Source organism: Columba livia, chromosome 20 (genome assembly GCF_036013475.1).
Source record: "Columba livia isolate bColLiv1 breed racing homer chromosome 20, bColLiv1.pat.W.v2, whole genome shotgun sequence".
Lineage (NCBI taxonomy): Eukaryota > Metazoa > Chordata > Aves > Columbiformes > Columbidae > Columba > Columba livia.
Genome location: NC_088621.1, coordinates 2,651,831 through 2,671,425, shown reverse-complemented (window position 1 = coordinate 2,671,425; position 19,595 = coordinate 2,651,831). Strand labels below are relative to the sequence as shown.

General features: G+C 42.1%; 1 protein-coding gene and 1 long non-coding RNA gene across 7 annotated transcripts in view; one reads left to right on the top strand and one right to left on the bottom strand.

The window, feature by feature from the left end:
* VMP1 (vacuole membrane protein 1) overlaps positions 1-17,444 on the top strand; it is a 58,768-nt gene extending 41,324 nt beyond the window's left edge. For 5 of the 6 annotated variants that reach the window (XM_065036287.1, XM_065036289.1, XM_065036288.1 and 2 more), the window contains 5 exons: positions 1,464-1,544; positions 5,021-5,137; positions 6,425-6,486; positions 15,321-15,423; positions 16,637-17,444. In XM_065036287.1, coding sequence (XP_064892359.1) covers positions 1,464-1,544; positions 5,021-5,137; positions 6,425-6,486; positions 15,321-15,423; positions 16,637-16,780 — 507 coding nt within the window. In that variant the 3' untranslated portion in view covers positions 16,781-17,444. Of the gene's footprint in view, positions 1-1,463; positions 1,545-5,020; positions 5,138-6,424; positions 6,487-14,265; positions 14,631-15,320; positions 15,424-16,636 lie in introns of those variants that run through there. The other variant, XM_065036292.1, reaches the window with a different exon arrangement.
* LOC135575888 (uncharacterized) lies at positions 2,193-6,795 on the bottom strand. The gene is made up of 3 exons (XR_010467259.1): positions 6,642-6,795; positions 3,075-3,526; positions 2,193-2,376 (listed from the first exon to the last, which is right to left on the bottom strand). It is a non-coding gene; the product is annotated as an uncharacterized LOC135575888 (long non-coding RNA).
* Positions 17,445-19,595: the final 2,151 nt, after the last annotated feature.

Below are 19,595 nucleotides of genomic sequence, written 5' to 3'. Positions count from 1 at the left end.
GCAATCTGTGTAATAACTTAAAAAAAAAAATAGTGAGGAAAATTTACCCCAGTGTTCGTTTGGGGTTTTTTTGAGAGATAAACGTGTTGCACTTTTTTCCAACACTGTCATCATTGTCTTTATAACAAAAACTGTGTGTTTTAGCTGAGGGGGGGAAATAGTTTTACGGCAGCCTTGAATTTTGCAGCAGTTTGGAAATGTGAGGGAAGCTGTTTATTTGTTAAAAAGTGGATGAAAAATGCTGTACTGTGCTTATCCTAGAGGAATACAGCCAATCGATATAGAATTATAACACTATATTTTATTAAACCAGCTGTGCTGCAAGCTGCATTAGTTTATAGATCACTTGCTACAGAGTTTGTTTCCAATTCCAGCTTGTGAAAATTCATACAACAGCGTATTAGCAATGCAGTCAAAGATAATGGGGAAATATGTTAACATGAGAATAGAAACATCTCCATTGAAATACGTCATGGACCTATTTAAATAATTGGATTGTAGTGTTTTATTTTAAAGATAATTTACAATGGGATTTATAGAGCTGTGAAAAAAATCCTTATTGGCTTATAAAAGTGAAAATATTGTTATAACCCCACGAGCATTGTGAAATGAACAAAATAGGAACTGAAAATGTCATGGTCACATTCAGTTTTGTTGTGGAGCACAAGAGGAGGCGACTTATGAAATTCCTACACCAGGCACCACTTTTTCAGTTCACCTTTTCAAAGCCAAAATTCTGGGTTTGTAAATGTTACTGTTATATTTTAGCACACTTTTAATTTTAGATTAATTTGTAGAGACATTTTGAAGATATAGTTATACTTCTGTATTTGGTTAAGGAATTAGAATACCAGTTGATTTCTGTGGTTAGGAGCTGTGTGATCACACTCTGCACATCTCGCATCCTTTTCAGTTCTGTCCTCAGCCATTAGTGCTGCCCCGTATTAGTGACCATATATTAATTACCTTGTTTGAGTTTTGATTACTAACTTGGAAATAATGGTGGGGAAAATTCAGTTTGAGGAGGAACTGCTTTGGATGTTGCAAGATTTTTTGGACTTAGTTCTCTGGTAAATTACATTGTTTTGTTCTTTATACCGGTTTGTGCCCCAATGCACACTCTTAGCTAAAAAGCATGAAAAATGGTATTTTCCTTGTCATGTGGGCATGTTCTAGACCTGCTATTGTAAGTTCATTATAAGTCCATAAGCTGGAAGAGAAACAGAAAAACAAGTTTTCGACAAAGAGCGAATATTTCACTTATTCCATTTTGCAATGAGACATTCACAGTCCCAAGATGTTAATCCTGATGAAAGGCAAATTCACCCCTGACAGACTATTCTAAAGGGCTTCTATGAAAATGTAAGAGATAGGTGCTAATTAGGAAGCCGTAGAATGGAGGATATTGAGATCACATACAATTTGGGGTTTCCCTCGTTAATGCTTCCTTTTCTCCTTTGCAGGATTTTGCCTCCCGGGCTAAGCTGGCTGTGCAGAACCTGGTGCAGAAGGTCGGGTTCTTCGGCATCCTGGCCTGTGCTTCTGTAAGTTCGGTTCTGTAACAGATTGAACGTATTGCAGGGGAATTAATGCTGGGAACTGTGACTTGGTTTTATTTTATTTGAGTCCGGATGGATCATCACACCTTCTTTGCTGTTTCTGTGTTCTCTGTGGTACTGGCAAGTACAGCGTGGGGAAACTAGATTAGTACCAAACACAGTGAATTCTGCAGAAAAGCACAGTTAACAGTGATTATCCCCTCCTTCGGCTTCACTGGTGGGCTTCTTGACACTAGTTCTCTTTGGAAGATAATGAGTTTGAAACAGTTCTGTTTCCTTTTTAATCCATCGGAAAGGAATGGTACAGCAAGGGATCCCCTTTTTCCAAAAGATGAAGCAATTCATCCTGTAGTTCAGTGTCATGTGGTGAAACCTGATCAAAACAGGCCAGTTCACTACGCATGCAAAAGGCTTCTTTCAGTAAGGGGGGCTTAAACTACAAGAAGCTGTACTAAGATGTTAAGACTCATTTCTGTTTTGGAGCAGGGATGCTCCTTTGGTGTTTGCACAGGGCTGCTCGGCGTTAGTGCATGTTTGGCAGATCGGATCATGAGCCCACAGACAGTTACCCCCTTGGGACTTTCCCAGCCCAGATTATTGGCTGGTGAGATATAGCAAGAGCTGTATTCTTACCTATAGATTCTGCTGGAACCATATTCTCATGTCTTTAGGTGTTTATGTCCTATGGCTTACAGTACTTGACATCTTCAGATCCAAAGTTATACAGAAAGAGTGGAAAATGACTTGTATAAGCTCTGACTGGGATATCCGTCCACGGTAATTCTCCCCAGTCTGCTCTGGAGATATCTTTGGGTCACTGGGAACCAGAGAGAGCAGAGTGAGGAAGCCAGTTTCAGAATCGTGGCTCTATGAACTACAAAGTACTTGTAGGTTCTTTTTCCTCTCTGAGCAAGAGGTGATACAAGCTGTTTTAAGCAAGATAATATTGTTCTTTTGGGACTAGAGAAAGATCAAACCATTTGAGGTTTAAATCTCTCTGGAAGCTTAATGCAGACTGGTAGGAATGGTGTGCCTTTTTCTCCCCCCCCCCCCCCCCCCATTCATTCCACTCCTGTCGAGCATCTCTCTTAGTTTCCTAAATTGTAGAGATGACAATGTGAACTATTTGCTCAAATGTAAGTAACGTGTGTTAGCTGGAAAGAATTAATCTGATTATAGTTGCTGGCATACGACTTCTATTTACTAATCTTTTGAACTCTCTTAATGTTGAGAGTGGGGACATAGGTTACAAGCTGTTCTTTCAGCCTTTCCACCCTGCAAGCTCTTAGGCTGCTCCTTCCCTCCCTGCCTCTGACTCATGACCCTGCAGTCCCCGTCCTGAGCCATCGCCCCACGGGCTGCTCTGTCCTGGGAGGGATGAGTTACCCTGGCTGGACAAGGTGAAATGTGGAGAAATGGAGAACATGAGGAAGGAGTTGGTAAATATGAGAGGTGATGTGTAAACTCTTTGTAGTTCCTGCTTACTAATACCTAAACATTTGCTTAACTTCTTACCTCTTGCTGTGCTGTTCTTCAAGGTGCTCTGAGCTCCAGCTTCCTTCTGCTTATATAGGCTGCCCCGGGCTGGGGGTGGGATGAGGAATCACTAATTCATCGCAGGGTTTGTAAGTGTGTTTACAGAATAAGTGCAGAGCAGCAGGAAAAAGGGTGAGGTTCAGTGTGGCAGAGGCATTGAAAAAGCACAGGGATGCGAAGCTGTAGGTTTCTGTTGCATCAGTAGGTGAGGAAGGCAGCCCCCACGTGTGCTCCTTGTGTTCCTGTGTCCACCTGTGAGCTTCAGGACTTTCCTTCAGGGCTTCTCTTGTTTGTTGCTGCTTCTGTGTGTGCTCAGAGGTGTTGTTTTTACTTGCTCCCATTATAATTGTGATCTTACTTCTGGATTTTGGACAGTATTTTAGTTACTGCCCTAGCCACAGGTTGTTCTGTCAGGCAGTGGCTTCGAAGTGCTGTGTAAAAACAGGCAAATTGAATTTAAAGCTTTGCAAGTTTATCCAGTGAAGTCAACCAAGTGTAATGCTTAGGGGCAATAAGAAAGCCATATTATTGTCTGGGGCTTAGTTCCTATGTAAGGGCAGCTCCAGGGAGCGAACAGAGCGAGAATTAGCCCTGGAAGATCCTCGCTGTGACTTGTGAGAATCTGCCCTCCTGTCTCTGTGGGCTTTTTGGCAACTCTCAGCACTCTGTCTATGTGTTTTTTCAAAAACAAAGAGAAAACCTCGCTGCCCTGCTAATATACCCTCATGTGGACTCGTTGAGTAAGTTTTCACTGTGATACGTTTGATGTATTGATGATGCCCACAGTTATTCCTACCTAAAGCGTGTTGCTCCCTCTCTGGTGATAGTAATGCAGTAATTAAAATGTACTGTGAACCTATAAGAAAACTCCGACCAACAAAGAGCAAACTTGAGACCCAGAGCAGACTTGGCGCAGAGGAGAATTATCTGCCTGTGGTCTAAGTCAATAATTTACCAGCCTCCTGTGCCCAGCACAGCTGTCATGGGGAAAGAACCATTTTAGTTGAAGCGGAGCATGTTTAGAGACCGTTCTGGGCCACGATTAGGGACCGTTTCGGATTCCTTCCTATGCAGGTGCTGTTGTGGGTGCTCATAAATTTGAATTGCTGGTCTATAACAGCCAAGTATAACCCTCAGCAGCTTTCTCAGAGACCTCCATGCAGTCAGTTGAAAAGTTACTATCTTTTACGGGGTCTTTGGCAATCTACGCTCTTTATTTTTGTGTTTATGTAACAAACACCACAAATACTGCAGGATCTGAGCCCAGTAATGTGCTGCTACTGTGAGTGACACACAGCCCGCGCGTTACTCAGACCGTCTGCCCTCGTAGTGCCTGGAGTGTGAAGGGTCGGAATTTGGACACTTTCTTGGTTTAATTTCAGAAATATTTTACAGATAGTATCACAATACCAAGTGGCAAGCCAGCAGTTTAACAATTAAAAAAAAAAAAAAAGGTTTACTTTTAAATGAAATGCATATGCTTAATAAAATCTAATCAGTGCTTTTAAACTGGATACATATGACTATAAATGCCAGTTTTTAATGTACTTTCTCAGATGGAAGTCGCTGGGGACCATCTGAACGCTGGCGTCCAAGAGGGATGTGCTTGTCAGGGAGGAAATTTGATAAATCACTCAAAATGGCTTTGCTGTGGTTTCTGTGCGTTGCACAGGGAAAGCTTTTTGTTAGCTTGTTTAAAATCCGGGGGTAAGGAGGGACCATGAGAATGGAATTGTCTCCGATGTTGTCTAGCAGAATCCCAGAGACTTAAGTTATGTGGTGTGACGTTAACATTTTTGTAAGTATTAAGATACAAGAGCTTTGGATCAAGTTGAATAAGGGGAAAATGTTCATTTTTCAGAGTTTCAAAGTCTGTCGCATTCCAGGGCAGCAATTCCTGAACTTCTTTCCCTTGCACTCCCCAGATTCCAAACCCCCTGTTTGACCTGGCCGGGATAACGTGTGGACACTTTCTGGTTCCCTTCTGGACCTTCTTTGGTGCAACCTTGATTGGGAAAGCAGTAATTAAAATGCACATCCAGGCAAGTACTAAACCTCCCTTAGGGCTCTGGGCTGAAGAAGTTTTACTGTTACACTGTGTTACTTCGTAACGAATCCTGGAATCTCCCTCCCCGGCCTGAAGTAATGGAAATTAATTTGGTGCAAAGGATTTACAATAAAGGACCTGCTAGGCTTCTTATGCTCAAAACTTAGGCAACTGAATAATTTATAGCTACAAACTAATGAGCTCGCTGCCTACACCGCTCAGGAAATTGGTGGTTAGCCAAGTTATTTACCTATGGGTTTTACCAGACTGAAAGGACTTCGTACTCATAATGAACTTGCCTTTTTGCTAACAAATACTCATTTCAAAGAACGCGGCCACCAGCCTTTACCGGTTAAGCGGCACTTTTAGATGCTCCCTTTTATCTCGGTTGAGCGTGTAGAGAAAACCCCGCTGGTCTGCAGGTCCGTCTCTGGGCGAATTGTCCATGCTCGGCAATTTTTTGTATCCTCAGCCCATGTTATTTTGAAAGAGCCTGATTTCAGAGTATGTCCAGTCTTTCTCGCTAACTCAGAGCCTTACCTAATACTCTGCATTTGGCAATCACAAGCTCAAGGTGCTTGCCTAAAATTTCAAGTGTCTCTTTTAAAGTGTGTCAGCGTTTTCACAGAATCAGCTTGTGTTAGAAGAGAAGGGACTGGTAAAATTAGGAACATTTGGATTTTACACAAAATAAGCTACGTGAAATTGAAATTATTCTGTTTCCAATAGTCTATTGCATTAGACACTGCTAAGTTTTTTGGCAATCTAAGTTTTTCTGAACAGTCAGGTACCCAATGGCTCTCGTGTTGTTCTTCACTAAGTACTTTTTGTTACGTTTCTGTCTGAAGTAGATCAACCAGGGGACTAAAAGATGTATTATTTTCACTACTGTGATCTTTAAGTATATGTGTTTGTGTAAGGGGATGTGGATTTCTCTGCACGGTGATGACTGTTTTTCCATTAAAACATTGTTGACGGAGTAAAGTGACCTCGAGCTTCTGGGAATTTCAGTTTGGGGAGGATGCGAATGGTTAGAAACACAGGCTACAAAAACATGGCAAGGAATGAAATCTGTGAGGAAGTAGAATAATAAAGTAAACGTTTCTCTCTGCTGCCTCTTTTTGGAGAGAGTATTGAAAACTAAAGATTTTGAAAGGAAAGAGAAGGGCAAAGGGGGTGTGAGCTCTGGAGTGGGTGGAAAGGAACATGAATTGTCATCCCCCATTGTCTCTGCTTCCCTTTTCATTGAGTGTTTCTCTAACTGATGTTTTCCTTCCTACAGAAACTTTTCGTTATTGTAACATTCAGCAAACATATAGTGGAGCAGATGGTGGCCCTAATCGGGTGAGTAATTCTCGAACACTGTAATACCTTTAGTCATTAAGTAAAAAAAATACCAGAGGAGTCAAATTAGTTGTGCTGAAAATTGGGCTTTGGTTCCAAGCGCTGAGCTTTGGCCAACACAGAATTTAGGTCTTATTTGCAAGTTCATTCCTCACCTCAAAGGCTTCAGGTACTTCAAGAAAGATAAAATAGCCCTGAAGGTCAGTCGTGGGTTGACTTTCACCAGAAATACGATACAGCTCTTCCAGTTAGAATCACCACACTTTAGGTGCGATAGGCTGGTTTGTGCTTCAGTGTTGTCGTGTCATCCTGTGACAAAAATGAAAGAAGTGTTGTGATTTGTGCAGCGTCCCAAGATGGCAATAAATACCTTCCATCATTTGAACTACCAAATACATTTAAAATATGGATCCATAAAATAAAGTCTAAGGCATTTCTACTTTTCCAAGGTCTTTCCCTTGTTATATGGGGCAAACCGATCGACACTTTGCTGTCCAAACTCTAATAACTATTTTCACACAAAAGCCAAAAAGCCACACCCCTCCAGAACAGTTTCAGGGGAGGAATGTCTGGAAATCATTCCCTTTAAAATATGTGAACTCCAAGCGCTAATGCTGTACAAAGAAAACGGGGTGTCAAAGGAACATTCGAGGCCATTTCCCTACTGAAACAAATCCCGACTTTATTACTTCCTGACCTTCTGATTGGGTGTCTGGTTTGTAACAAACTTCAAAATTCATTTGTTGCTTTGAAAATTCTTTACCAAAAAAAAAAGGGGGGGGGAAGAAATGTGTCTATTTTAACTATGATTAGTTAGTTTTTCATAGTGTCAGTCACACCGGGCAGTTTCCCGCCTGATCTGCTCTGCTCCTCGCTCAGGTACAGCTCAGACATTTACCCCCCTGTAAATCTTGGAGCCAAAACTGGTAGTTTTTTCCTACTTCATCTGTCTTGGAGATAATTTTGCATCAAATTACTTCGAATGCATTCACAAGACCTCTGCTGGATTCTGATTTTATTAGATGGTTGATGTCAGAGTTAAAAAATGTTCTCGGGAGACAGTTGGATTTTTGGAATGTCCCAATATCCTTGACTTTTCTCAAGCCGTCTGCTCGCGTTACCTCATCCATTTCTTTCAGAACGGAGTATAAAATATGTTAAACAATAGCTTGCATTAAACCCTTCTTATTAAATTAAAATATAGATCTATTTAGTGGTCAGTAACTTTATTTTCATCAAATTCTCTCCAACAAAATGACTTGTCTGGGACATTGCTCTTACACAATAAGAAACATCTAAGCACAACACTTCAAAGTAATGAAGATTAATATACAGGGTGACTAAAATCTGGAGAGATTAAATAATGAGATAAAGTCTGAGAATATTGGATTTTACAAGCCAGAGAGAATTTCTCGATAGCTACATGAGTCTCATTCAAGAAGCAGAAACGCTTCACCTGCAGAGCCAGCCTGTGGCCCCAGAGCTGTTTGTGCCCCTTCCTGGGCTATTTGGTTTTACAATTTTCTCTAGTGTCTGTTACAAAGGATCTTCAAGTACTCCTTATATTAAATTAATAAAAGGAATATAAATGTGGCAGGAATAGAAAACATTTAAGCGGTAGCTCGTGTGATGGGGAAGGGGCAGCAGGTCCTGTTGGGGGAGGACAAGGGAACGGGGATGGGTTTGGGAAACTGGAGCGAGCGGGAGGTTTGAAAGCAGAGCTGGGGACTGGGAATGACCAGCCTGTTCTACCAGTGAAGAGTTTGAAGTTGTGCTATTGCTGTCTCCAGCGTGAGGAGGGGATCATGTTTTCTCTCGGGTTGCGTTACGTTCATAAGCTTTTGTGAGGAAAGATGATGTGTAAGAGTTTTGCTGTCACTCAAAGAGTCGACCTTGCCGCCCATCCCCGTGAAATGCCCTCCTGCTGGTTTTGGGCCCAACCCAGCAAATGTGAAATGTTTCATTATCACGTGTGTTGTGGGTTTTCTTTTGGCTCCTAAATCTTTCCGTTTAATTTTGTACCTGCAGCTGCAGGGTTATTTCTGAAGCCACTCGGAGCACGTTGCTTTTAAGCATGATCATATTTTCTTTGAAGTGGCAGTTTCAAACGTGGATTAAGAATTCCCAGAAAACTACTAAAGAAATAGTTCTCAAAGCACACACCATTTAAGAAAAAAAAAGATGGATTGTCTACCATCAATTCTGGGTAAATGTTGAGAAAGAAAAAAATGTTTTTCTGTTTTTAATTTAGCATGTTCTGTGTGTGTTTTGTGAAAATGAGCTAATGACTTGAGAACTTACAGTAGACATCAAAAAGTTCATAAATATATTTTACATAGTGTTAGACAGCTCGTGGCCTTCACCTCGGAAGCCTCTGAACTTCAGTGGCAAGTGGTGGCTGTGTCTTTTTTGGGTAGATCCCACCCCTGGGCAGAGGTTCCCTCTGATTGTTGAGTTAATGATGAACCAGGTAGAAGCAGAAGGTCTGAATGAGAGTTACGAGCGCTGAGAAATGCTGGTGTTGCCCCAGGGACGCTCGCTGCTGCCTGGACTGAGCCTGCTGGGTTAAGAGAAGTGGAGACCAATCTGTTCAATTAATAATCTGAGTCAATAAACTAAATGGAAGTTTAAATAGAAACTGGTGAAGTGCATGTAAAAAAATTAATTGCATACTTCCACAGGTTTTTAAAAGTAAATTTGTAGTGCCATGTTCTGTGGGTGAGAAGTGTTAACGCTGAGAAGTGTAATTGGACAAACTCAAAATCTACCTAAAATATCGGTGCTTCTGAAGGGTTCCTGGACCTGGTGGGTTTTGTGGACCATTTTCCTGCTCCCCAGCTGTGCAGGCCCGGGTGGGTTATCGCACGTCTCAAAGGGAAACAGCTTTTGGTAACAGGTACTTGAACCGTTGCCTTGACAAACCAGTTTGCTGCTATTTATTGTGCCATAATTCTTTGCTTCGCAACTTAATCTCGGTTGATTCTCGTAAGGAGCGTGATGTTCCTTTCATGAAAAAAAGTACAAATGAAATCATGGTGACTGATGTAACTGGAAACTTTGCTTAAAGATTGTATATTTTTTTCCAAAAAATAATTTACCATGTAGGTTTAGGTTATAAGTCAAGAAACTGTTGATAGAAAGGGCTGCATGAAAAATCAGTTGTCCTGGCGTAGTAGGCAGAGCCTTTTTTGGGTTCCCCTGTGGTTGTGGTTTTGGGGCCCTGGGCAGGGTCTGACCCGGCGCGGGCTCTGCCGGCTCATCCCGCTGCTTCCACCGTCTTCATTAAAGGATATTTTAAAAATAGGTTCCAATCAATATTTAAAATAAACCCTGTGCAGTAGAATTCAACCGAGAATAACCTGAAGTAGCTGAGAACATGGATAACCGAGCAGTGACTGCAAAGTCTGCTGAGAGGGTTACACTGATCCACCTGGCGTTTCTTGGTACAATAAATCAGGGACTCTCCTCCCATGGGTGCATCAGAAACCTGTGGCGCTGTGCCCTCAGAATCAGCCTGTGCACCACGGATCAGCTCTGCACAAAAAAGGCTTTAGCGCCTTGAAAGGGCCACAGATGTGGATGAAATCGGAGTAGTTTGGTGTTGAAAACCTTCCAGTGGGTCACAACAGAATTATAAAAGTTTATTTGCAAAAGGCTTGTAGGATTTAACTCTGAACAAGCGAGCTTTTTTACTAAATCATGTGCAGAAATAGTGCAGTATCTTTTAAATAGAAGTTTCCTTACCAAGAGGAATATTGGGCAGAGTTAAGAACCAGAAGTACAGAGATGTTGCAATTCCTATTTTTGAAAGCATTGATTTTAACGTAACAGAATGTCCCAGGAAAAAATGTTTTGCAGGCAGCTTGGTTAACGTGGGTATTGGAGTGTAGCTGCAGATATATATGATGTCAAACGTGTAACAGTTTTAGTCTAGGAATCTTCAAATGGGTTGTTTTTTTTTCCTTCATCTCATAAAGCAAATGAATCTGCCAAGTAGCCTTTTAACCCCCAAAATGTTTCTGCTGATCCTGACCACGAACCAGATTTATTTTGTGCAATTTCTGAACGCAGATCACATCTGAGTTTCACCAAACGTGCTGAGGCCCCAGTGGCGCTGAGAGGAGCTGCAGGCTGGAGCACGAGGATCCTTGGGAGCAGGGTCCGGCTTAGCTGAGTCCGGCTTTGCTGCAGCAACTGTGGGGCTGGGGACCACTGAGTCACCAGGGGCTGGTGCTGGCGGAGCCTCAGGAGGCGGATGGTTTAAATACTGTGAGAATCTTTATCAGCACAGGAAATGACAGCTCATTAAAATACTAACCGTTAAGCCTGTTTAGATCACTGTCTGGAAAAAAATTAACCATTGCAGGTTCAGCTGACTTGCAGGAAGAAAGGTGCTCTGTGGAGGCGGTGAACAGCACGCTAATTAATCAGCTTTAATTGTCCACTGGCATACAAATATTTCTGCTGGGATCTATTTTTCAGTGGTTCATAAACTAAGCTGCAGAATTTGGTACCGTGATGGAGCAAACCCATTTAATTCAAGGGAGGGGTGGCTGAAATAACCCCATGAGATGCCTCTAAATGCTTTTGAGCTGCGGGACGGTTCTTGTGTTCTTACAGGGGGACGTAGAACTGTGAATGTACCACAGAGCAACTGTGGGTGGGAGGAACCGGGTTTGGGCGCGATGATTTAATGACGTTTCGCATCCTGGTTTGGAAGGTGAAAGCCTTTGCTCCGGCCTGGCTGTCAGGAGCAATTCTGATTTAAATAAATCATTTTAAAAGAGCTGGAGGTCCCGGGAGGGAAAACTCCATCCCAGCACCTCCTCCTTCGTCACATTCTTCAGTGCCACTTAAGTCCCTTTTTTTGGAGCAGGAGATAATCTCTGGCCTTGGGCAAGATCCTGACCATCTGCGGGGGTTTGTGCTGACAAAGCTCATGGTGACATTTGCCTCTTCGCTGGGTTTTCTGTTGTTTCAAAATGTCTTTCCCTGTTGTCTTCATGGGGAATCATAGCGCTGGCATTTCCTAAAAGGATGTTTTTTCTATAGCCCAAGTAGCTGGATCTGAGCAAAATGTAAGTGCTGGTGTTTGTCCCCAGCCCCGAGGGGCCGGCCGGGGACAGAGCCTGCGTGTCAGAGCCTGACAAATCAATCCCCGTCTTAACAGTTAAACGGTTTTTCCAAATTACCAGCTGTGGATATTAGAGAGATCAGCCATAAAACGGGGTTGTGACTCAATATTGCATCACCTTTCCAAGCAGGGTTTGGGGGGGGCCAGCCTGGGCGCCTGTTTGCTCCATCTCTTCGATTATTACGGTTCTTATTTCCCTTCAGATGATTATTTCCACGCTAAAATGGGATTTCCATCGTTTTAGACCTGCAGTGCTTAATGTTTCTTGATCATCACAACTGGGAGACTGACTCCAGTTGTTCCTGTGAGCTGCTGCTGAGGGTACGAAATTCAGAACTGAATGCCACCGCATTTCCTATTCATATTTTTATTTTCCATCAAAATCAATGCAGTTTAAGAACTGCTTAATTGGCTTCTTAATCATTTGCTGTTAGAAGCCTCCTAAAAATGAGAAAACGTCCCCAGCAGTTTCAATTCCTTGTGAAACATTTCATTTTAGCAGATAATCAGAATGGATTAAAACAAAAATTGGTGTTTAATACTGATCTCTGAAATTCCTTCTGAATCAAAATTTCTTCAGAGGTATTTTTAATAAAAGAAACAAAATCCAAAGCGTTTTTTTCTGAATCTCATTGTAAAACTGGAGCAAGTCCCTTTGTTTTTCGGTGGAAAGGCCAGAAGTGCCAGAGCAGCAGCTCTCCCAGCAGCGCACCCTTGCTCCGCTTACTGCAAAATTTAATAACAACGACAGCAACTAGTGAATTGTATTTCAGTGCTTATTTTGACACACAACTTCTAGTGAGTGACTTTAAAATTTTAATTGAAGTCATTAAGCAGCTCACTGGGAGGATGTTTCAAGCCTTTAAGAAGGGCCAGCAGGTTGTGTTTGGGGGTTTTTGTGTGTTTTGTTTTGGTAGATAGAGACTACAAAGCCAAGTTCTGTTGGGCACTAAGGTCCTTTTATTTTCTTATCCTTTCATATTCTGTATTTGAAAGACAATAGACTCGATTCTCAAAGGAAAATGCAAGGAATTGGCTTGAGATTATTCCCCAAAGTGGGTTTTCTTCCAGCACCTTCCCCTCTGCAGTCCATGTGGATTGATCAGGCTCCCCAAACCACAGCAGGTTTCAAGGTGCATCTCCAAGTCCTTGCTGAGTGGTGCAGAATTATGATGCAAATCGGTCCCTTTTTTCATGGGTACCTGTAATCCTTGAGAACTGAGCCCGAATCTTCCCCCTCTTTGCTCAGAACAGGGTTGGCCAGTGGAACTTGGAGGTTTGTGGACTGGAGGTACCACTAGTAATTAAATACAACAGAAACTGATTTTTTAAAGACTTGCAGATCGAAGATGCTATTTGTGCTTTGGGTGCTGGCTACATATATGAGCTGGTTGATTAAATGATTGAATTTTGTCAAAAGACACCAAGTAACTAATACTGTCCCACTGAAATGGGATTTCAAGGATTTTATTCCTAGTACTGTGGATTCATGAGTTTTCTAGACGTTGGTCTGCTTCGATTTACTCCTTATTTATGCAACTTTTTTTAAGTATTAAAGTCTCCATAAATGCCCAAAATACCTCAGACTTTTAGAACCCAAGGTCCTTGTGTTCAGGATCTTACAGTTCTTCGAAACAGCTTCAATAAAATGAATGTGCACTTAACTCTTACTCGTGCTTATAGGAGGAAAAACAAAAATCAAACTGAATAATTTTAATGAAATAAAAACCTGACAATAGAGTGCTGATGCACCAGGATCCCTTTGAGACTGAACGGGTTTTCATGTCTTTGTTCTGTTGTTTAATGCTAATTGGGCACTAAGTTCAGTTTTCAGGAAAAAGCGGAGACATTTGAGCAACCATTCTGTTAATCGTTCATCTCTCATCGTTTAAATATTCCGCATTTCATAATCATGCAGAAGTTGAAAAGTAAACTATTACCTTCCAGTAGCTTTTCTGGGCTTTCAAGTGTCGTTTGAAAAAGAAAAGAAACCTCAGAACGGGACTGAGTTTTAAAACGGTGACTCGTAGGGATCATCAGCGAGTCACGAGCAGAACTTGCACCGGGATGAGTCGACTTTGGAAGGGACGGTTCTCAAATAGTCCGTGAAATAGACGTTCTCTCGTGTAAAATGTCCAATAGATGCTTTGCCCTCTGCTTTTTTTTTGTCTGAAATTTTACCAGTCTAGGCACAGAATTCACTCGCCCGTTTGTATCACTGTGGTGGTGAATCAGGAGGGCTGCAACCTTTTTCTTGTATATTTGTTCAAAAAAGTTATTTGCCCCTGGCTATTGATGGCAATGGGCTGAGTGGAGGAGTGAGCTACTCTGGTTCCTCAGTCTGTGCATTTTCATACATTCTTAAGATTAGAAAGGTGTTATTTTTTAATTGGCCTTTAGCCTTGAAAAGGGAATATTGTGTCAAATCGGGACACTGAGGAAAATAACAGAAAGATGTAGCCCTGCTTCAGTCCTTGGGTTTGTAACGGTGTCCTGGTGTCCAGAGTGTTTTACTAAATCCTCCTGCAGTCATTTTGTAAAGAACAAAAACCCAAGTTTTAAAATGTAGGTGACTTTTTAAATGCAGAAGACCATATTAATATATTTAAATTAAAAATATGTGTCTGTTCTCTTTGGAATTCAAGTGATGTTTGTCAGCAACGGGACCTCTCCAGCTGGAGCTGGGCTGTTGGTGTCCGTGGGTCAGCCTGTGGCTGTGTGTCTGTTCTCACCGCACCCGCTCACCCCGTGGTAATTTCTCCTGCACAGCATTTAAGGCTTTGGGGTTTTAAGTGTCATGACAATTATTAAAGCTCCTTGGACCTCCTGCCAAACATCCCGGTGTGTAGAGGTTTAAATAAAAATGAGCGAGGGTGTTTCTGGCTGCGTTAGGAGCTGCCGTGAGTCCGTCCAGCGTTAACACCTCCACGCTGCAGAGTTTGTTCTCCCCAAACTGCGTCCGTGCTCTGGGGAACGTTCATGTGAGAACAAGGTGTTTACGGACGGCTTGTAGCTTTAGTGCAAGTCATCTGCCATAACCCAGGGCATGATTCAGAGCAGGGTTCATAGTTCCTTCTTTGTTCCTTTGTTAATCACTGACTGGGGGAGGCGCCTGCAGAATTTGCTCATGCATTCTTGGTGGGGAAGGATGACGCACAGATTGTCCTAATAAGGACTTAGTTTGAGAAAGGGGCCGTCTCCTCGGAGGAGATAGGGGCAAGTCATAGGGCGAGCAGTTTCTTTTTTAACGGAGGGATGACACAAGCACAAGTCATTTCCTTATTAATCGGTTCAAACCAGTTCTTACAGGAACTGCTGGTGATAAATGTGGGACTTCTCCGAAGTCATTCATTTCATTCTCAGCGCAGCCCCCGCGGCTGCTGCCAAGGAAATGCTCGGGCTCACGGCTCCGCTCTGCCGGACCAGCAGCCCTGCAGTATTTTCATTTTTAAGCACTTTTTGAGGATCTGGGGAAATACGTCCCTTGCAGAAGCATCAGATAAAAAGATGAAATACGCTTTATTTTGTGGTTGTTTTCTCCAGTAGCAATCAATGCTCTTCTGAGCTGCCTGTAGCTCAGGCTGAACTTTATTCTGTTTGGGTATAAGTGGTAAGTTTAAAAAAAAAAAACTATGTTTTTTGTGTTTTTTTTTTTTTCTCTCCTATTTTGTCTTGTTCTCTGGGATGAACTTTGCACCAGTGCTATTCCAAGTATAGGTCCTTCTCTTCAGAAGCCATTTCAAGAATATTTGGAAGCTCAGAGGATCAAACTTCACCACAGACCTGACAGTGCCGTGCCGCAGGTAAGAGCTGCTCTGCCTCGCCGCTTCAGCTGCCTTTTCGCTGAGCACCTTACCCATGGAAATCTTGGTTGTTTTTCCAAGGTTTGCAGGGAATAAATAGATTAAAACCTCATTTAAAAAAGCAACCTGGGAATTTAAAAATAATTCTGTAACTCTATGAAACTGTACTTAAACCTCTTGGAGAATAATGAAAATGATAAAGCAAGACCAAAGTCTTGCCGTTGTATCAGAGTGCCTACTTTGAGAGAGAAATTTAAGCACAAAGTTGCATTTGCATGTGAAATGGTAGCAAACTGTGTGCAGCATCAATGCTTGAGAAGCCAGTGGGGTCTGTGGCTTAGTGGCCAATAGGAGAAACAAAATCTCCAAGTCTTTAGTGTTCGAAAGGAAAAGAAATTAATGTGTAGAGCTGGTACAAAGGGGCAGAAGTGCCCTTTCATACAAATTCCTTTAAAAAACATACCTTGAATTTTCAGTGGAGACAGCAACTTGGACATGAAATTCCTTAGGGTACCGAGGCATTTTTAGATAAAATCCATTCATCTAACTCACACTTCACATTTAATACCGGAGGCTCTTATAAACGTTTCTTTGCCCGTTTCTTACCAAAAAAGAGACGAAATTAGGGAGGGTCAGGCTGGACTAACCAAATATGCAGATTCCTTCTGTGCACATTGGAGTGGGTTTTGTGCAGTGCGCTGCTGCCCTCCTTTGACAAAGAACACAAGTTCAGAGCAGCCCGGAAAACGCTGGAAGTGCCGGGGTCATCGGTGAATTCTGGTGACACCAGCAGGGTCGGACACTACCGGGAAGAGAACACGGTTTAGGAAAAAACCATTGTTAACCAGTGACCTTATTGTTTTCTTTGCAATGAACGTGACAGGGAGTGACAGTCTGAACTCTGAATTGTTAGCGCAGACGAGACAACACCAGGAGTAATAAATAAATCCCTTTGCCAGGACCCCAGTAATGATCAGGGTTCATCGTCTGCCCCGCGGTGCGTTTGGCAAACCCGGCTGCTTTGTCTTTGACGGGACTAAAATCAGCTTTTCAGAGAGAGCTGCAGGAATCCTGTCAGCTCGCACTCGGTTCCTGGTTTTAATTTGATAAATTACATAATAAGGTTGGGCTTTTCCCTTTCGCCCAGAAAATGGAGAATGCTCCATTGTCCACTAATCTTGAGTTTCTTCCTTCTTCTGTTTTGTCTCTTCAGGGGGAAAACTGGCTATCCTGGATATTTGAAAAATTGGTGATTGTCATGGTTTGTTATTTTATCTTATCTATAATCAACTCCATGGCCCAGAGCTATGCCAAGCGACAGCAACAGAAGATGTACTCTGAAGAAAAAACCAAATGAGCTTGGAAAACACCCCTTGGAATGGGTTTTAGCAGACACGAGAAATGAAACATCTTTCCATATGTTTAAAAATCAGCATTATTCAAAACAGGGGAAAACTTTTTAACATCAATTTTCAACTAGAGCAAGTTTTTCTTTAATTTTGAAAGTAATTTGGATATTAGAGCAGATGTTTCGTTGACAAACTTATAAATGTTAAGGTAAGGTATTGACGCTTTACATGTCTGAGTTGTGTTATATGGGACGGACAATGTGTTAAATGGAGCTTGACACAAATATTGTCCACCCAAATTACTTCCAAAACCGGTGATTTAATACTCTCCATTTCCTGATTTAACTTCAGACTGACCTGAGGGTAACGTTTGATTTTGAAGGGTGGCTGTTTTGCTATTTTTTCATCACTTTCAAGACCATCCCAGTGTATATAAATGACTACAGGCTGGATAGAACCCGTTGCATGTCCCTCATGGTAAGGCTGCTCCGCCGGAATTCTCGGTGTCCCGTTGCGTTGCACGTGCTCTCGGTTGGACGAGCCGCCCGCCCTCTGGAACCTCCTGGTGTTACCAGAGCCGATCCTTGTCAAAATGCTGAAGTTGACATTTTTTATTCTGTATATTTAGAATGAAGTTTAAACTTTATAAAGTCATCTTTGATCATTCCAGAATTCGTGTCAGTCTTTTTAAGCTGTTTTCTTTCCCTCTCCACTTTTGTAAGCTCAGTTTCTTTATTAAGCCTTAATCCCATGAATCGCATGCTCTACTCATCCTTCCTGCACAAATGGTGCTGAAGCCCTTTGTTCTTTATTTTTCCTTTTTCTTTTTTCTTAAGAACTTCTTAGCAGAGGAATTAGAAGGCGTATCACTGGCTCAAAGTGTGGCTCACTGGCTACAACAGACAAGTTCACTAGTTAGCGATATTTGTTACAACAAACCCTTCTCAGATGTTTGCCAGTGATCACAGCACCACGGGCAGTGAAGGAGAAGAAGGGGGGGAAGAGGAAAGATTCCAGCTGAAAACAGATTTGGTGTCAAACTCAGCAGAACCTTAAACTTAGGCTTTAAAAAGCAGATATTTTAAAGACATTGTTATGAATCAGTGTGTGTGCCAGTTGTGATGTACAGGAACATAACCAAAATTACAGGGGGTCTTTTCCCTCTCTAGTAGTTTCCATTCCACTGCTCCTCTACGTGTGTTATTACTCTAATTTTTGAACTGTTGTTTTTTATTTTTATCCTAGGGGTAAGTAACAAGAATTAATTTGACTTTCAATTAGTGTTGCCAAAAGGTGGCACATGAGGACACAGCAGGTTAGGCTTTGCTCAGGTTAGATTTAGGTTTTAGGTTAGGGCGGATCTCGAGGAAGGTGTGAGACTCTGTATTTTGTGCAATCCCGCCTGAGTGTCGCTCTTGTGTTGCCAACCGCCGTGCCATGTCCATGGCCGTACCATCCTGTCGGATAGCTTATCAGACTGATGTTGACTGTTGGATCTCATGGCAACAACAGTCGGTAGGCTGTCTGACATTTTGGTATCTCTCATCTGACCGTTTGCTCATCCATCTCCAACTGTTTTCATTGAACATCAGTAGCATATAAATGTTTAGAGGTGCGGACGGGAGCTCAGAAGTCACGCAGTGCAGCCGTCTGCCTAAGAAACATCTTTTAAAGTCTCATCTCTGTGTGTGAGGTTTGTAACGTTTCTCTTGTACGCTTCATCGATAACTTCAAACTGTTACTGAAGGAATGGGGAGGCTTCTTAGCATGAACTTCTCTCAGCAGAGCTGCTGACTTGATTAAAGTTAAATCTCTGAGTGCCGGGAGGGGATACAGAATGGTTAAAAGCACAAAGGCCAGTCATTTGTCCCGGTGATTTTTACAACATGAACAGTATTTCTTCAATCTTGGCCCTAGCAGCTTTTTCACTTTTTGACCAGGTACAGCCTTTGAAAAGAATGTGCTAAAGAACTTGTTCTAATACAAAACACATTCAAAAAAATCATAGCTTGATTTGATACTTCACGTTTTCAGTCTACTAAAACTTTAATGTTGCACTGTCAGCAGTTCAGAGCTGCTTGTTTCACTTTGCTTCGGGATACCTGGGATCAGTGAAACAGCCGTTGCTGCTTTCCCCGGTTTCCGTGGCAGCTCCTTTCCCTCCAGCCTTAGGGACACTGGTATTTATTTACTTCACGCAGTGCTGGTTGTGTCTTTAGGCCTTTCATGAGAGTCAATTAGATTTATGCCACGTAGAGGCCCCTGTGTGCTGTCAGATTGAAATGAGGAGACTAACAATAAGGAAAAAGCTCTTCCTAGAGCTTAAGCCAATAAATCTTACCTTTCTAAGACAAAAGCTTTTTCCCCACTTATTTTAATATATGTTTACATACATATAGTGAGAAATATTGTTCTGCTGCTCATGTTTGTATCTGTCCATTCCGATAAGCTGTGCTGTTCCTTTCTAAGCTTTCCAACATGACTTAAAGAAGGGATGGGTCATTCTCCTTCCTTCAGCTGCTGGGAGATAATGAGACTTGGTAAAAGGTAAAATATAATAGAAATGGAAGTTATGCAAACCTAATGAGATTTGCAAATGGATAGTTTTATGTTTGCTTAAATAAACAAACAAGTAACTGTTTCCTGGTGTTTGTTTCAGCTGGATTGTTTCCGTTTGTGTATATCGAGCTCAGTTGTTACACTGACATTTGTTGTCCCAAGCATTATACAGTGAGTGTGAATCTAGGTGGTGTATCTGCAACTGCATTTTGTGGCTTCAAAGAAGGACCTGGAGCCTTTAGCATTGCATCTGCAAACACGTGT